At 38.3% G+C, this 15,484-nt stretch overlaps 1 protein-coding gene across 3 annotated transcripts in view; it reads left to right on the top strand.

Moving 5' to 3' along the window:
* The window catches only part of ADGRV1 (adhesion G protein-coupled receptor V1), a 751,592-nt gene that overhangs the window by 258,155 nt on the left and 477,953 nt on the right, over positions 1-15,484 (top strand). For all 3 annotated transcript variants that reach the window (XM_072606175.1, XM_072606174.1, XM_072606176.1), the window contains 4 exons: positions 3,517-3,634; positions 5,977-6,148; positions 9,115-9,357; positions 15,064-15,471. In XM_072606175.1, the coding sequence (XP_072462276.1) occupies positions 3,517-3,634; positions 5,977-6,148; positions 9,115-9,357; positions 15,064-15,471 (941 nt within the window). The remainder of the gene's footprint in view (positions 1-3,516; positions 3,635-5,976; positions 6,149-9,114; positions 9,358-15,063; positions 15,472-15,484) is intronic.

Genomic DNA, 15,484 nt, shown 5'->3' with positions numbered 1-15,484 from the left:
AAAGCTCTGGATAAAATCTTGTATTATCTGTTTACCTCCCTTCCTTCTAGATGGACTGCAACAATCTCAGATAAACTATCTGGTTTTAATGGTTCCTCCTTCCTTCTGCTTGACACCCTCCAAAGATTTAATTCTGACACATTTTCTCAACAACCCATTCTAAAGCTAACAGTTGTTAGTTACTGTCACAAAGTGTTGTTTTTTATTTTATAAATTCTTATGGAATTCATAATGAATGTAAAATCATGTCAAAATTGTTTCATCATATTCACATTATTTATGATAACATTATTTTGGATTAACTAAGCATCTTTTATGTTCATTGCACTCTAGTAGTTGCTAGGGATGCAAAAATCTATTAAGATTTCTTGCCTTCAAGGAGCTTACAGTGGAGGGTAGAGGGTAAGAAAAATATTCTGACAACCATAATATGCTTTGAGATGATAGTCTCCAAGTTCTCTTGTTTCTCTAAGACTATTAGTTACAAAGAAGTAACTAGTCTATATTTATAGTGGTGATGTTTTTTCACAGGGAGATTCCTATGCCATGAAAATCATAGGTACAGACCAAAAATTATATGGTATGATACGGACTCTATTTGAAAAGTCTCTTCCTCTGTTGTGTGTGTGTGTGTGTCTACAAACACACATACACACACACGTATCAATCACATCCTGCAATGTAAAGCATAGTAGTATAGTGCATAGAGAGCTGGCCTTGGTGTCAGAAAGACTGAAGTTTAAGTTTGTTGTCTAACATATACTAGCTGTGTGATCCTAACCAAGTCATTTAACCTCTTGGTGTCCCAGGCAGCTCTCTACAACTATATAATGAAGTTTCAAGTTGCATTGATCAGGAAGTTTATTTGTCTGGGACTTTCCTATGCTAATGAAATCCAAAGTCCCCAATTTGCTGTCACCCTAAAATGTTTAATATAGCATATAGAGATGCAGTGGTAATTATTTAGCAAAAAGTATGCATGCACCCTTCTAAGTTTAGTCTGTATTATTAACACTTTCTTAAGTCTAGACAATCACCAAAACAACAAATCAAGCCCCAGTTTAGAGCCATTACTTATTTCTTAAGTGGAAGTACTTATACTGAAAATTTAACAATCAACTCTCAAGACAGTTAAGCTCCTGAACACCCTTGAACACATTTTGGTATAATAAGCCCAACCAATCTGTTGATCAATAAGCATTTATTAAGTGCCTCTTATGGGCTAAGCACCAGTAATACAAGTAGAGTCAAAAGAGAGTCTCTGACCTCCAGGAATTTATAATCTAAAAGGGGAGGGAACATACAAACAAATATATACGAAGTGAACTATATACAGGAAAAACAGAAAATGATTAAAAGAAGGGAGGCACTGAAATTAAGAGGGATAGGGAAGGCTTCCTATGGAAAGTGGGATCTAGTTGGGACTTAAAGGAAGCCAGGGAGGGCAGTAGTCTGAGTAGAAGAAGGAAAGCATTCCAGGCATGGGGGAAGGTCAGAGAATGCCTGGAGCTGAGGGACAGAGTTTGTGAAGAAGCCAGGAGGCCAGTGTCACTGGATCAAAGAGTATGTGTTGTGGAGTAAGGTGTACAAAGACTGGAAAGGTAAGAGAGAGGTTAGGATATGAAGGTCTTTGAATGTCAAAAAGATCATTTTATATTTGCTTCTGGAGGCAGTAGAATTGGAAGCTACTAGAGTTTATTGAGCAGGGGAATGACATGGTTGGACCTGAGCTTAATGACAATCACTTTAGTGACTGAAAGCAGATGGATTGGAGTGCAGAGAGGCTTGAGGCAGGCAGACCCCCCCCCCCCCCCCCCAGCAGGCTATGGCAGTAGTCCAGGTATGAGTTGATAAGGGCCTTTACCAGAGAGGCTGCAGAGTCAAAGAAAAGAAGGAGACATAGTCAGGAGATGTTGCATAAATCCCTTGGCAACAGCTTGTAAATGGGAAATGAGAGATGAGGAATCCAGGAGAAGTCTTAACAGTGGAAGAGAGAGGGAGATCATTTATACCAGGGAAAGGTAGGGATATAATTATTCATGGAAAAGCTGAACTAGTTCTTAAAAAGAGAAGGCTGCAGCAGGGGGGAAATGTAGGGGACAGCAGTTCAGGCATGGGAAGTGTAATGTATACAGTAATGGCTGTATATAGATTCCAGGAAAAGAAAAATAGGATCAAGTAATTGTGAGCAGCCTAGTCTGTCTGGCACGAAGAGGGTAGGAAGGGAAGTAGTATAAAATTAGAATAGAAAGACAGAATGGGCATATCTGTGGAGGTCTTTGAATACTAGGCTAAACAGTTTGTATTTTATGCTGTAGATAGTGAAGAACCATTGACAGTTTTTGAACATGTGTGGTACTTAGTCAGACGTGCTTTTGAGAAGACCAGTTTGGCAGTGGTGCAAAGGCTGGATTGCAGAGGAATAAGAATGAAATTAGGGAGATCTATTGGAAGAAGGGTACTTATTACAGCAGTCGAGGAGAGATGTGATAAGGCCTAGAAGAGAAGTAGAGGAGATGGAAAAGAGAAGGGTGGAAAGGAAGAGATGCTGGGTAGGTAGAAACAGCAGGACTGCTTGTTGACTGCTTTGGGCAGGATGGGGAGGTTAGCGAAAGTCAAAGAAGAACTTACAAATCTCAGTGTCTGGGGCAATGTACAAACTCTTAGGAGAAATAGGGAAGCAGGGAAGAGGAATAGGACTTAGGTAGGAAATGACGAGTTCAGTTTTGCACCTGTTGAGTGTGAGGCGATTGGCAGGACACAGAATATGAAACTGGTGTTCAGTGCAGAGCTCAGGGCTAGAGACAAAATCTGAAATTGTGTGCAGAGAGATGATAATAGAAGTGGTGCAGGTGGAAGCTATTGTCTACCCTATATCTTCTTGTTTCTTGGCATCAATAATCTAATTTTGTGGAAGATTTCCTAGCTTGATACGATTTGTTGGTGTGATTGTATTCTACTGACAAAGCCAGAATGTAAGGTCATGTGTCATGATTTATATCTCTACAGGTTACTTTTTTGCTACATACATTTATTATGTTGCACTTATCCTTACAGAAATTAATTACATTTTAAATTGATCATTTATCCACTTTATTTGGTTCAAATCTTATTGTGTAATAGTTTCACTGTACTTTTTGAGCACTAGCTTAATGACATTTGGAGACCTAAATGGAGTATATTATCTGTGAATAAAGTGAGTTAGAATTGGCCCACAAATTAATATTTGTACTATTTGTTATGTCCCATAACATATCAACCCAATTAGAAATTGCAAGATGAAAGCAAAATCAACTCCATCCCCATGTGATCCTTCTTTTCATGATCTCCTAAATTTAAATTCCAATTGAAGCCATCTGAATAGGCCACTTTGAGCAATGAATTGTGAAAGTTTTAGATCCCATCCAAACTGTGACTTGTGTCACTGATTTCATTACTGGTGTTGAGCAGATGAGTGGTAGATTGAAAGTTTTTCCTAAATACACGTGTCATTACAATGTATAATTTACTTTTCAGGAAATGATCTTCAGAATGGCATTGTAGGATTCACTGAGGATTCACAAAGTGGACTGGACCTGGATGAAGACTCTGATAAAAGAAATGTTTACCTTGCTGTCACAAGGCAACCAAACAGGTACAGATGTATATTGGAAGGATATTACATGTCGTTTCCCCATTCAGGGTCTAATACATTTTGATTAAAATAGAAGAGACAGTGTGAAATGTTAGAGGAGAGAGTGTCATGTAATTTTATAATGTTCCCAACTTTCAGGTGCTCTGTTTCTTTTATGTAATTTAACATCTTTACATTTTAAGTAGGATTAAGTTAGTCAATACCTTGATAGAGCCTAGCAAACTAAAGATCCAATTTGTTTCTTCTCTGTAAGAAATAAAGTTTTCTTCATTATTTTGGGGTGTGTAGCATTCTGTGTTTCTTGTCAATAGCATCTTTGAAACTTCAGATCACCTTTATTACTACTGTCTCTACCCTGTAACTGTCTTAGTATTTTTCATATGAAACTAGCTGCATAAGTTATTGCTGTGTTCCAAGGGAGAATGAGATATAGAAAATGGACCTTCAGTTTTGAAATGGATGCTTGTTTTCTGAGTAGTATTATGGTTTCGATTTTAACTGCTGTCATTAGATCCTTTTTTACCTGATTCTCTGAACGGAGTAGAATTCTAGAGTCTTAGAATTGGAAGGAATCTCACATGTCAAGTGATCCAATTCATACCTAATCAGAAGCTTCCAATACAGGAGAGGTGTTGAACATGCAGCCTGCTCGTCACATGTAGCCCCCAACGTTCCCGCCGTCAGCCAAAGTCAGATTAAAGTGTAATTTGGAAATATTTAACACAATAAATAAAAATACAGTAACATATAGATAATACATATTTTAAGACTTTGTCAGTGGAGTTTGACATCACTGTTCTTCAGTATCACCAACACTTAACTGTGCTTACTGTTTTCTAGTGGTGCCAAATTCATTCCCTTCTAAGAGAGCCCATTCCTCTTTTGGACAGCTCTAATAATTAGATAGGTCAGCTAGGTGGTTCATTGGATAGCGTCTGGAGTCAGGAAGCCCTGAGTTCATATCCGGCCTCAGATCACTTGTGTGACCCTGGGCACGTCGCTTAAGCCTGTTTGTTTTCATTTTCTTGTGTGTAAAATGAGCTGGAGAAAGAAATGGCAAACTCTTGGACCTTTATCGAGAAAACTCCCAAAGGGGTCATAAAAGGTTAGACAGGATTGTAAATAACTAAACAACAGAATAATTAGATTTGTCCTTATATCAGGTTGAATGCCCCCATGCGTCTTCATGTCAAGGTGAAATCTGTTCCTCAGCAACTTCTCCCCATGACTCCTGCCGCTCTTTGGGGCCAAGGAAACCATCTGTTCTCTACATTGTTATGCCAGTATGTGGTGAACATTTCAGTTTATTCATGTGCTCATCTCTAACCTAAACATTAGACTGTGAGCTCCTTTAGAACAGGAACTGGCTCTTTTTTAACCTTCTTTTTTCTTTGTATCCCCAGTGCTTAGCACAGTGTCTCGAACATCACAGGTGCTTGATAAATTCCAGTTGACTAACTTCATATCTCCATTTTGTTCAGTCTGCCCTGGTACGGGGTGTTTTACAGTCATTGTGTCATTGTGGTCGTTCTCTTCGAAGCAAATTGTCCCTTGTCATGTGCTTTCTCAAATAGAATGCCCAGAATAGTCATATCTATCTATCTGTCTATCTGTCTGTCCATCTGTCCATCTATTCCGTCTATCCATCTATCCACATACATATAGAATATATTTATTTAGAAGTTATAGAATCTATAGAACATATGTAATATAGTACATACTTTATATCTATAATTTAATAACATATAATTTAGTTAGCTGTTTTTATTTTCTTTTGAAAGCATTTCTCTATGTCTGAATATTTATTCCAGCTCTGTATTTCACTAGCATTGTGACTTTGGGAAGATCATTTTTTTTCTGAGTTTTAGGATTCTCATGTATAAAATGATAAAGCTGAGTTGAATAATGTTGAAGTTAACTAAAAAAATCATAGTGTGGCAGAAAAAACACTGGAATGAGTTAAAACAGGCAAACAAAATTTGTACTTTAATCCTAGTTCTCTAACTGTAAGCTAAGTATAAGACCTTGTGAACATCACATGTGTCCTCAAGTCTTAGTTTTTTTAATCTATAAAATGGGTATAACTGTCTTACTTTTTCACAGGGTAAGGAGGATCATGAGAAAAAGTATGCTAAACAGTTTTGTAAATTATAAAACAGATGTATTCTATATAAATTGTAAGTATGAATATATTCTGGCATGGTCTGTAATTATAATTTGCTTCCAGGTATTAATATTAGTCTCATGAGCAATTCTGGGACTAAAAATGGGATATAACTCGGCACCACAATTTCTGTATTTTAATTTAATGTCATTTAAATGGTTTGACTCTTTGTCCATAGGGTTTTTGAAGATGTCAGGATCTTTTGGCGAGTCACATTTAACAAAACAGCTGTTGTACTTGAGAGAGCAGGAGTAGACTTACATGACATACTGTTGTCTGTGTCAGGGACCACAACTTGTATGGCAGGCCACGTGAGGTGCCTAATCTCTGTTGAACTCCAGCCTGATAAGGTAAGAACAAAGTCACATATACTCTACAATCTGTGATGTGCTTTTACAAAGAGTGAGATAAAGTCTTTTTGTTTGAAGCAAATGTGCTCAATCAACAAGCATTTATAAAGTATCTTCTGTGTTATAGGGACTGGGCATACAAAGACAAAATTCAAAGAAGCCTTTCCCTCAAGTATCTCACCTTATGTAGAGTGAGACAAGATGGAGACATAAATATGTACAAAATATGTGCAAAGTATAGTTTGAGAGGCAAGGCACTAGCAGCTGAGAAAATCCCCAAAGTCCTTGAGTAGAAGTAGTGTTTGAATGGCGTTGTGAAGGAAATTAGGAAGCTTAAATGTTGGCGGGTTGGGACGTGAGGAGGGACTAGTTCCAGGCTAGAGGGCGGCATGAGCAACGATAGAGAGATGGAAGATGAAATCTGTGTGGGAAGCATCAAGACATCCGATTTTACTGGCCCTTTAAAGAGCATATATAAAGTGCAGTAATCATGATCAGCCTTGAAATGTTGGTTGGAGCCAGATTGTGAAAGGCTTTAAAAGTCAAACAAATGAATTCATATTTAGGAAAGGAAAGAAATAAGCATTTATATAATGTGCCAATGTGCCAGTGACTTGCTAAGCACTGTTAAAATATAATCTCACTTATTTGATCCTTACAACAGCCCTGGAAGGTAGGTGCTATTATTAATCCCACTTTGCATTGAGGAAACTGAGACAAATAGAACTGAAGTAATTTGCCTAGAGTCACATAGTTTTTAAGTGGCTCGAGGCAGATTTGAACTCATATTTTCCTAACTGCAGTTCTAGCTCTTGATCCACTACGTTCTCCCAGCTACCTCCTGAAGATAATAGCCACTGAATCTTATTGAGGGAGGGAGAAGAGGGCCTTGTTTCAAGCCCAGCAGTAGAGCCGCAATCATTTGGCTTTTCTGAAGATTTCAAATTTAGAATTTGTCATAGATTCTCTCAGAAGTGTATTTAAGTTAGACTTTTCCTTTATCTGCTTCTAGATATTTTTTGACATACCTTCCAGCTTTAGGCTAGTTGGCAGAGGTAAGATGATCCCTTCAGAGTTACCTCAGGCAGAGTTTCTCTTGATTACTTTACCACTGACTGACTACAGGAGGTTTTTGAATTTTCCTTTCTTTCATTTGTTTATCATAAGTCTGAAATTTCTCTTTATCCCTATACCTCAAAAACTATTAAGGGAAAAATTTAGATTTTAATCTTTAAAAAAATGAAAGAAAAGTCATTCAGTGTCTTTTATAATGCATTCCCTTACTTTTACCCAGACACAAGTTAAAACTGCATGGAGGGAAATAGCCTGTAGTGTCTGTGGCCTAACTAGGAAAGGGAAATCCTGGAAATGACATCATACGCCTGCCTTTCGTTAAGTGTTTCAGTCATGTTTAAGATTTGAGAGAGGTTCCCTGCCACATTTCATGTCTATTTTACACCCATAACAGTTTGTAAGACTGGAAGATTTTCTCCTGTTTCTGTTCCTAATTAAATGTTGCCACTCAGTGTTACATTGTTTTCTACTGAGAGTTCTTCATCTAGATTATAACATCTTCCTTTGAAATGAGGGTTTGTGAAGGATGTAAAGTAACTGTTGAATCACTGTTGCAATGAGCAACATTTTCCTGGAGAACAAAAACACAAGACTGTAATGGAGACAAATCCTTATTTAAACAAAGAGGGGCTGTGCCCATGTGCCTCGAAGACCCGTGGATTTCAGTTAACAATACTCTCCTTTCCCAGTGCTTCTGTTTTATCTCTAAGGGGTATTGAGATCTTTAACAGCTGGGGAGGCCACAAGCAAAACAGCAAGCGCAAAATAAAACAGGGGAGGTACAATGTAATATTTATTTAGGTAGTTCTTCCCCAAATGCAGTTTAACATTTACCTGCCCAGTGGCTGTGAGGAAAGATGCTTTTTGGTGAGATGAGAGGATTTTTTGTTGTGTTTCAAAAGAGAGTAGATTCACTGGAGCCCATGAACAGGAACAGAAGCACACAGAGCATTCAGAGAGCACACGAAATTTCCCTTTCCCTACCCTCTTTGCCAAGAGAATTGAACAATGCCTGGCACATGGTAAGTACTTAATATGTGCTTGTTGACTTGACTTGGGGTTGTTATCAAGAAACACACCTTGACACTCCAGTATGATGTTTCTCCCACAAGGCTCTATATGTAGCCTCTTCCAGACTCATAAAAACCCTGTGGTTTAGATCTCACTGCCACCTTCCCCAAAGTAAATATAATTTGGGGATCTCTGATGTCCCCTAATGTTTGTGTTATATAATGCTGAACTGTGCTGTATGATGAATAATTAACACAGTATAAAAGTTGCTTTTGAAACCCAACAAACCTGGACTAACTTGGTTATTATTAAGGGTTAGATCCATGGGCAGTGAGATGCTGAGATTTGGATTAAATGATAATTTCCAATCATGAAATAAGAAAGAAGTCAGCATTATATTGTGAGTTTGAATCCAATCATCCTTTGGAAAATGACCCTTCACAAGATGATTTGGAGGGAAATATAATAACAGATGGACTCTCTCCTCAGGACTGTAGATAGTCTGTGTTTAGAAAATGGTTGGTAGGATGATGATACTTATTTATATGACTTTACTTCAGAGAAAAATAAATATGTTTTTGATCGACGGGTGGGAAGCATGTAGAAATGTAAACACATCAGAGGAAACCAGTTATCTTTATGGTTGGTTCTGTCTTTATTCCAGGACCTAGAGAGCTGTTATATTCTTATATATTGGTATAAATTTTGAAATGACCCTTCTGGATAATGATTGCATAGCTAGGAATATCATGGTGTCTTGAAAATTGGTGATAATATGTAAGGCTAACAACCATATTACTATAATTTGTTAAGATCAGATTTATGGGATAAAGAAAAATGAAATAATAACAAAAGATACTTTTTTTCTTATTCCTTGGCAGAAATCTAAGTTTGAAATGTATTTTTTTGTGGAGCTCTACGAAACAAGCATGGGAGCAGCAATAAACAGCAGTGCCAGATTTGCCCAGCTCAAAATACTGAAAAGTGATGGCTCTCAGAGCCTCATCTATTTTCCAGTGGGGTCTCGACTGTCAGTAGCTAATAAGAAGGCCACTTTAATCAGTTTGCAAGTGGCTCGAGATTTTAATACAGCACTAATGGTGTGTGTTAACTTTAGTACACAGGTAAGAATGGTGATACACATACATATGTGATATTTTCTAATCTATCTATGATAGTTTTAATGCAGTTAGGTAACAGTAGATGTATTTTTTTCTTAAAAGAAGATAATAGTATTCAGGTTGCTTTTAATTTTTTATGCCCTTCCTTATAATCTCTTCATTTTTCATATCTTCAATAACATGTCAACTCTTAAAATGCAGATTTTTTCCTTTTCCCTTTTCCAAGTAGATTATTCTTTGCAGTATTTATGTTGGTATTTTTTCCCAAATTTATTAATTTCCAACTTTTCCAAAAAGTTCCAACTTTTCTCCCCCTCCCTCCTCAAGAGAGCATGCAGTCTTATATAGGTTCTACACATGCATTCCTATGAAACACATTTTCATATTAGTCATGTTGCATAGAAGAGTAAAAACAAATGGGAGAAACAATGAGAAAAGCAAAACATAAAGGAGAAAACAGTCTGCTTCCTTCTGTGTCCTTGCTTTGTCCTGTGTTCCAATTCTCTTTCCAGATATGGAGGGCATTTTGCATCGTCAGTCATTCAGAAATATTTTAGGTTCTTGCATTGCTGTCATTACAGCATTTTTTATAAGTCTGTTTTTGAAAATAATTAGAAAGTTTTGGTGAGTGTGGAATGGGACACTGCATGCGAGGTGGCAGGGACACTGGGTGTGTTGCTCTTTAAATTTGAACTAGTTACTCATTTACCAGTGCAGTCGTTTGTCTATGAAATTTCTGAGCACTAACTAGAGTGTCACATTGGTTATCAGTTCCTTTTCCCTTCATTCCATTCCATTCTGTGAACTGATCTAGGAGACCCTTGGACTGCAGTGGTAGTGGTAAAGGTTGATACCACTTCAGCATATGATGTAGAAAAAGCATTGAACTTGATTTCAGAAGATCTGTTTGGACCTTCCTTTTTTCTGACACTGCCCATATCATTCTGTGGGCCTTAGTCTGTAAAGTGTACTTCCTTCTTGCTTTAAGTCTTTAATGATCCTATTTTTGAGGAATCTCGCACAGGAAGTAATGACATAGAGCATCAGCTAGCCAAAATGTAAGTTCACTTCATAGCCTAGCATGACAGACTTCCTTGGTATGATAGCCATTGGGCACCTCAGCCTTTGCTCCTGGATTCTATGTTACCCTGGGTACAGTCATTTAGGATCTCATATCTTATTGATCTTACTATATTGTTAATGGTAAGAAGGCAGCATTACGTAATGGATAGAGTGTGGAACTTGGTCTAAGGAAAATGCCAATTCAGAAGCTTACTAGCTATGTGATTGACTCTGGACAAATCACTTGACCTCTTTGTGGCTAAGTTTCCTTGCCTGTTAAATGAGGGAAGTTGAACTTGAAGGGCTCTAAAGTCCCTGCCAGCTCTAAATCTTCAATGTGCTGATCTGTACCTGGTGGATAGTTCTGGCTTTAAATCTGGATGGTACAGGGAAATGTTAAGTTGTGTATTCTACGTATAAATTAAGGAAAGCAAGGCCAGAGGTGGCCACAAGAGTGTAGGCATGGTCAAGCCAGGTCAGAGTTATAGAAGAGCTCCATATCGTTATGGAAGAATGAGTAGGAACTTGGGCTAGGAGCCAGGAAGAAAGGCAGAGCTGATGGGACAGTGAATAAGTGGTTAAGCTTCCAAGGTGTTAAAGTACTTTGTTCCCAAGGGTCCCTTGAGAAGTTTCCTATTCAGATATCTTCCAGACCTTAGTCTGGATGCCTAAAGAATGATAGAGAGATGGTAGTCCCAGAGGTCAGGCAAAATGAAGTATCTTCTTGTGGGAGAAAGTACTGTATGCAAATGTCTTCAGTCAAGTCAGTGAGCATTCAGATGCCTGTTTGTGTGCCAGGCACTGTGCTAAGCACTCAGAATACAAAGTTAAAAAAAAAGTAAAAACAAAAAAACTAGTCGCAAGGTAGCCCAGTGGATAGCACTGGGCCTGAAGTCAGGAAGACTCATCTTCCTGAGGTCAAATCTGACCTCAGACAGTTAGTAGCTGTGTGACCCCGAGCAAGTCACTTCACCCTGTTTGCCTCAGTTTTCTCATCTATAAAATGAGATGTAGAAGGAAATGATAAACTTCTCTACTATTTTTCCCAAGAAAACCCCAAATGGGGTCAAACACAACTGGAGAAAGACTGAACAGCTCTCAAGGAGCTCACAATCTAATGGGGCAGACAGCATGTATGAACAAGATGTAGACAAGGCTTGAGGTTGGGGGTTAGGGGAAAAGAATCCTAATATCCCTCCCTCCTTCAGCCATACAATCCTATAGATTTTGTTTAGAGGGAAAGGATTGGAAACATTGAAGGAGGGTAGGAAGAGGTGATATTAGGGACTCTCCAGAGAATGCTGTGTTTTTTCAGTAGTAAAAGAAGCATTTGAATTTGAGTCATCAATAGGATTAAAATGCTACTTCCTTTAGTTTCTCTCTACATCATGTCTGTCATATCTTGTTTTATTCTGTCTTGGCTGAACCTTCCTGGGATCTTCAAGGGCAGTTTCTCATACATAGCGCATACAACCATGACCCAGCCTGGAAAGCCTCAAGGTGTTTAGTTTATGGGAGTGACAATGCATTTCCCTGAATTTCTAGGTTACTTTCCTTTACTGTAATTAAAGTTTTTGATGGCCGAGTGCCCAGGTCTGAAGAAAGACCATATTTGAACCTTGAAGGGCAAGAAGAGAATGAAAATATTGACTTCATGTCATTTTTACAGTGTCTCATTTTGTGGCCTTGGCTTCATTTTCATCACCCTGATATTTCCCCTTCTTTCCTCCTCCTCCTGGGTATACGGATGGAAGGTACTAATGGTTCTCTTTTTGTAACTAAAAAAGGTGAGAACTTAATTATTTTATAACAATATTGACTTTTCTTGATAAAAATACTGGAGCAATTTACCATTTCCTTCCACATCTAATTTTGTTAGTAAATAAGCAGTAGATATATAGGTAAATACCCTTTAGTAAGCCAAATTTCATAGTCTGTGAGGACGGCCCCCCTCTGACATAAATTTATTTTTATTTTAAAACAATTGATAGATGGCACAGATGGATGGAGCACTGGGCCTGAAGTCAGGAAACCTTAACTAAGTTCAAATCTACCCTCAGAGGCCAGTCATGTGACCAGGGAAAATCCTTTGTTTGCCTCAGTTTCTTTATCTGTGAAGTGGAGATAATAATAGCCCCTCCCTCTTAGAGAGGCTGTGAGGATCAAATGAGATAATGATGTAAAGTGCCTAGCACGGTGCCTGGCACATAGTAAATGCGATATAAATCTTCTTCTTCTTATTCCAGAAGGCAGTTTTCATTTTTACCATTTAAACTATGATCACCAATATCACCACTTCCTAGAAAACCTGGAAAAATGTAAAACAAGTGGCACATCATGGAGGCCAGGCCCAGAAATGCCCGTAGTCAGCAAAAGCTCGAGTGTTTGGGGTTTCTTTACAGCTTGTTGTAATGCAATCACATATCATCATAGGATAGTTGTGAGCATACAGTGAGATCATATATGGAAAATTTTTTGTGAACCTCGAAGCACTGGATCAACATTAGCTGTTACTGTTATCACTGTTATTATCACCAATCCAAACAGGCACTTTCTCTGCAATGTATGATCTTAAAAAGTCCTTCTAGAGCCCTGAGAAGTGCTTTGTTTGGGAGGGAGAGAGGCAGGGAACGGTGGGTGAGGACTGGAAATCAGGTCTTTGGTGCTACCCCTCTATCATTATCTTGAGAAAATATTGTTGGGAAAGGAGGTGAACTGGACATGAGGTGAGAGAAAGAAAGAAACCTGCCAGGCTACCACTGTAGTCATGGAAAAAGGCCTGAAGCAAGAAGATCAGAGGTACCTTGGGACAAGAAAACAAGGAGGAGAAGATGTGGATGACTTGATGTGCAGTGTTGTAGGAAATTCCCATGTGTAGGGGAAAGGGAAGGGAATCTACATTGTATAACGCTTGCTATGTGCCAGGCACTGTGCCAAGCCCTTATTATCTCATTTGATCCTCATAGTAAGCGCTCTTATTATTCCCACTTTACGCATGAGGAAACTGAAGCAAGCAGCCGCATAGCTAGATAAATGCCCGAGGCTGTATCTGAGCAGAGGTTCCCCTCACTCTGTCCACCACTGCATCCATTGTATGCAGCAGCTGGCAGCCTCTGATGAGATCCCAGGTCCATTGACACTGAAGCTTTACCTTTTAGGATTAAGAAGTGGTCATCTCGTTCATTTCCTCATATTTAATTAGGGCTCCAGATTTGTCTCACGTTGATTCAAAGTTCTAGCCTCATAGAGATGTTTGCTAGTCCACAAAATTTTCACCAGTCCTCATCTCATAAAAAAGGCATTTCTTCTGTCTTATTGTTTTGATCTTTAGTATATTCAAAAGCTCTTTCTTAGTATTTATTTTAAGCTTCCTACAATTTCCTGTTTATTTTAGAATTGAAACTTATACATACGTCTGACTATTCCTTTAATTCTGGTTTGATGATTTATCATACTTTCTACTTTTTATGATTTTTGGATAATAGATTTCTCACAAATTTTAGCATGGTATATTAGCCTAGAATATGATTACTCTTAAGAATACTTATATGTCAAAATGAGGCTAAACCAAGATTTTCATTCTTAATACCCCCAATTCTTTCTCCTTCTGCATTCCTCTCAAAATAACAAAAAATTAGTTGAAGAATTTTTTAAAGTAAAAATTTGTGCCCTTTTAAAAATATTACTGCCTCAGTTTTGTAATGTAAACACCTTTGAAGGTGACAGTCAGGGAATCATTATTAGGATTATGTTTTATGCATAATATATATGGGATAATCCTAACCACAAATGCATCACCATGGGTGTGAGGACTTGGCTTCTGGAGCCCTCTGGCTGCTTCTTCCATTAGCCTATCTACCCTGATTGTTCATTTGTTGGCCTTCTGGAAAGAGCTATGGCAGCTCCATTTTCCCCAGCTAATCAGTTTAATTTTCTAGAATGAATTGAAGTTCCTCGTTTTGCATGATCTGAAAAACTGGTCAGTAGACTTTTAAAATATGTATTATCAAGTAAGATAAAATATGACTTTAAAATGAGTTGTCAGTTTTAAGTGCTTAATAACTGTTTCCTTCGTTTATATGACAATTGAGGGAAACATTGTCACTACCATACAATACCTATTCATCTTTTTGTAACGGGAAAACGGGCCAGTGGGGGTCTAGGCCTTAGGCTATGCTTGGGTTTGCCTTTCTTGGTAAGTTATAGAGAGCATGTGCAGATATTTCGTGGCTGGCACTGAGCCTCTCCGTGTGGGAATGAAAATGGCCAATGAAGTACAAGTTCTCTCCTAATGCTTCCAGCCATGAAGTGGCCATGATGTAATTTGGAAAGAACATTGCCTCTCAAGAATTTTGTACCTCAGTTGCACATGTGTATCCTGTAAGTTATATCATGGGAATCTTTGATTCAATAAAATCACACTTCAGTGTAGATTTAGAATTTGTATCCCCTGAGAGTATTCATCCATGTTTGGAGTTGGAACAATTCATGGTTTGTCCTGTAAGCTACCAGGGATCTCCCCTTGTGTGTTTACCTAACAAATTAAGGTTGTCATTGTCTATTCAAGATCTTTTGTTTGAGGTAAATCTGTTTTTCTAGAAATAAAAGAACAATTACATCACTAAAATTATTCTGTTGCAATTCTAGGAGCTGAGGATTGCTGAAACACTGGCCCGCACTCTCATATCTCCAGCCATTTCAGGGAAAGATTTTGTCAAGTCTGAAGGCACATTGATTTTTGAACCTGGCCAGAGAAATGCTGTGTTAGATGTCATCCTAACCCCAGAGACAGAATCTTTAAATCCATATCCTAAACGTTTCCAGGTTGTGCTTTCTGACCCCATTGGTGGGGCCAGAATAGATAAAGTGTATGGCACTGCCAATGTCACGATTGTGTCTGATGCTGATTCTCAGGCCTTCTGGGGGCTAGCTGATCAGCTCCACCAGCCACTGGATGAGGATATTTTGATCAGAGTGCTCCACAACCTGAATCTCAAAGTAGCCACTGAAAACACAGATGAACAACTTAGTGCTGTCATGTATCTGATAGATAAGGTAAGCATTTCTA

Source organism: Notamacropus eugenii, chromosome 4 (assembly GCF_028372415.1).
Source record: "Notamacropus eugenii isolate mMacEug1 chromosome 4, mMacEug1.pri_v2, whole genome shotgun sequence".
In the NCBI taxonomy this organism is placed as follows: domain Eukaryota; kingdom Metazoa; phylum Chordata; class Mammalia; order Diprotodontia; family Macropodidae; genus Notamacropus; species Notamacropus eugenii.
The sequence above is the reverse complement of the archived record's forward strand: the minus strand, read 5'-3'. Positions and strand labels throughout refer to the sequence as shown.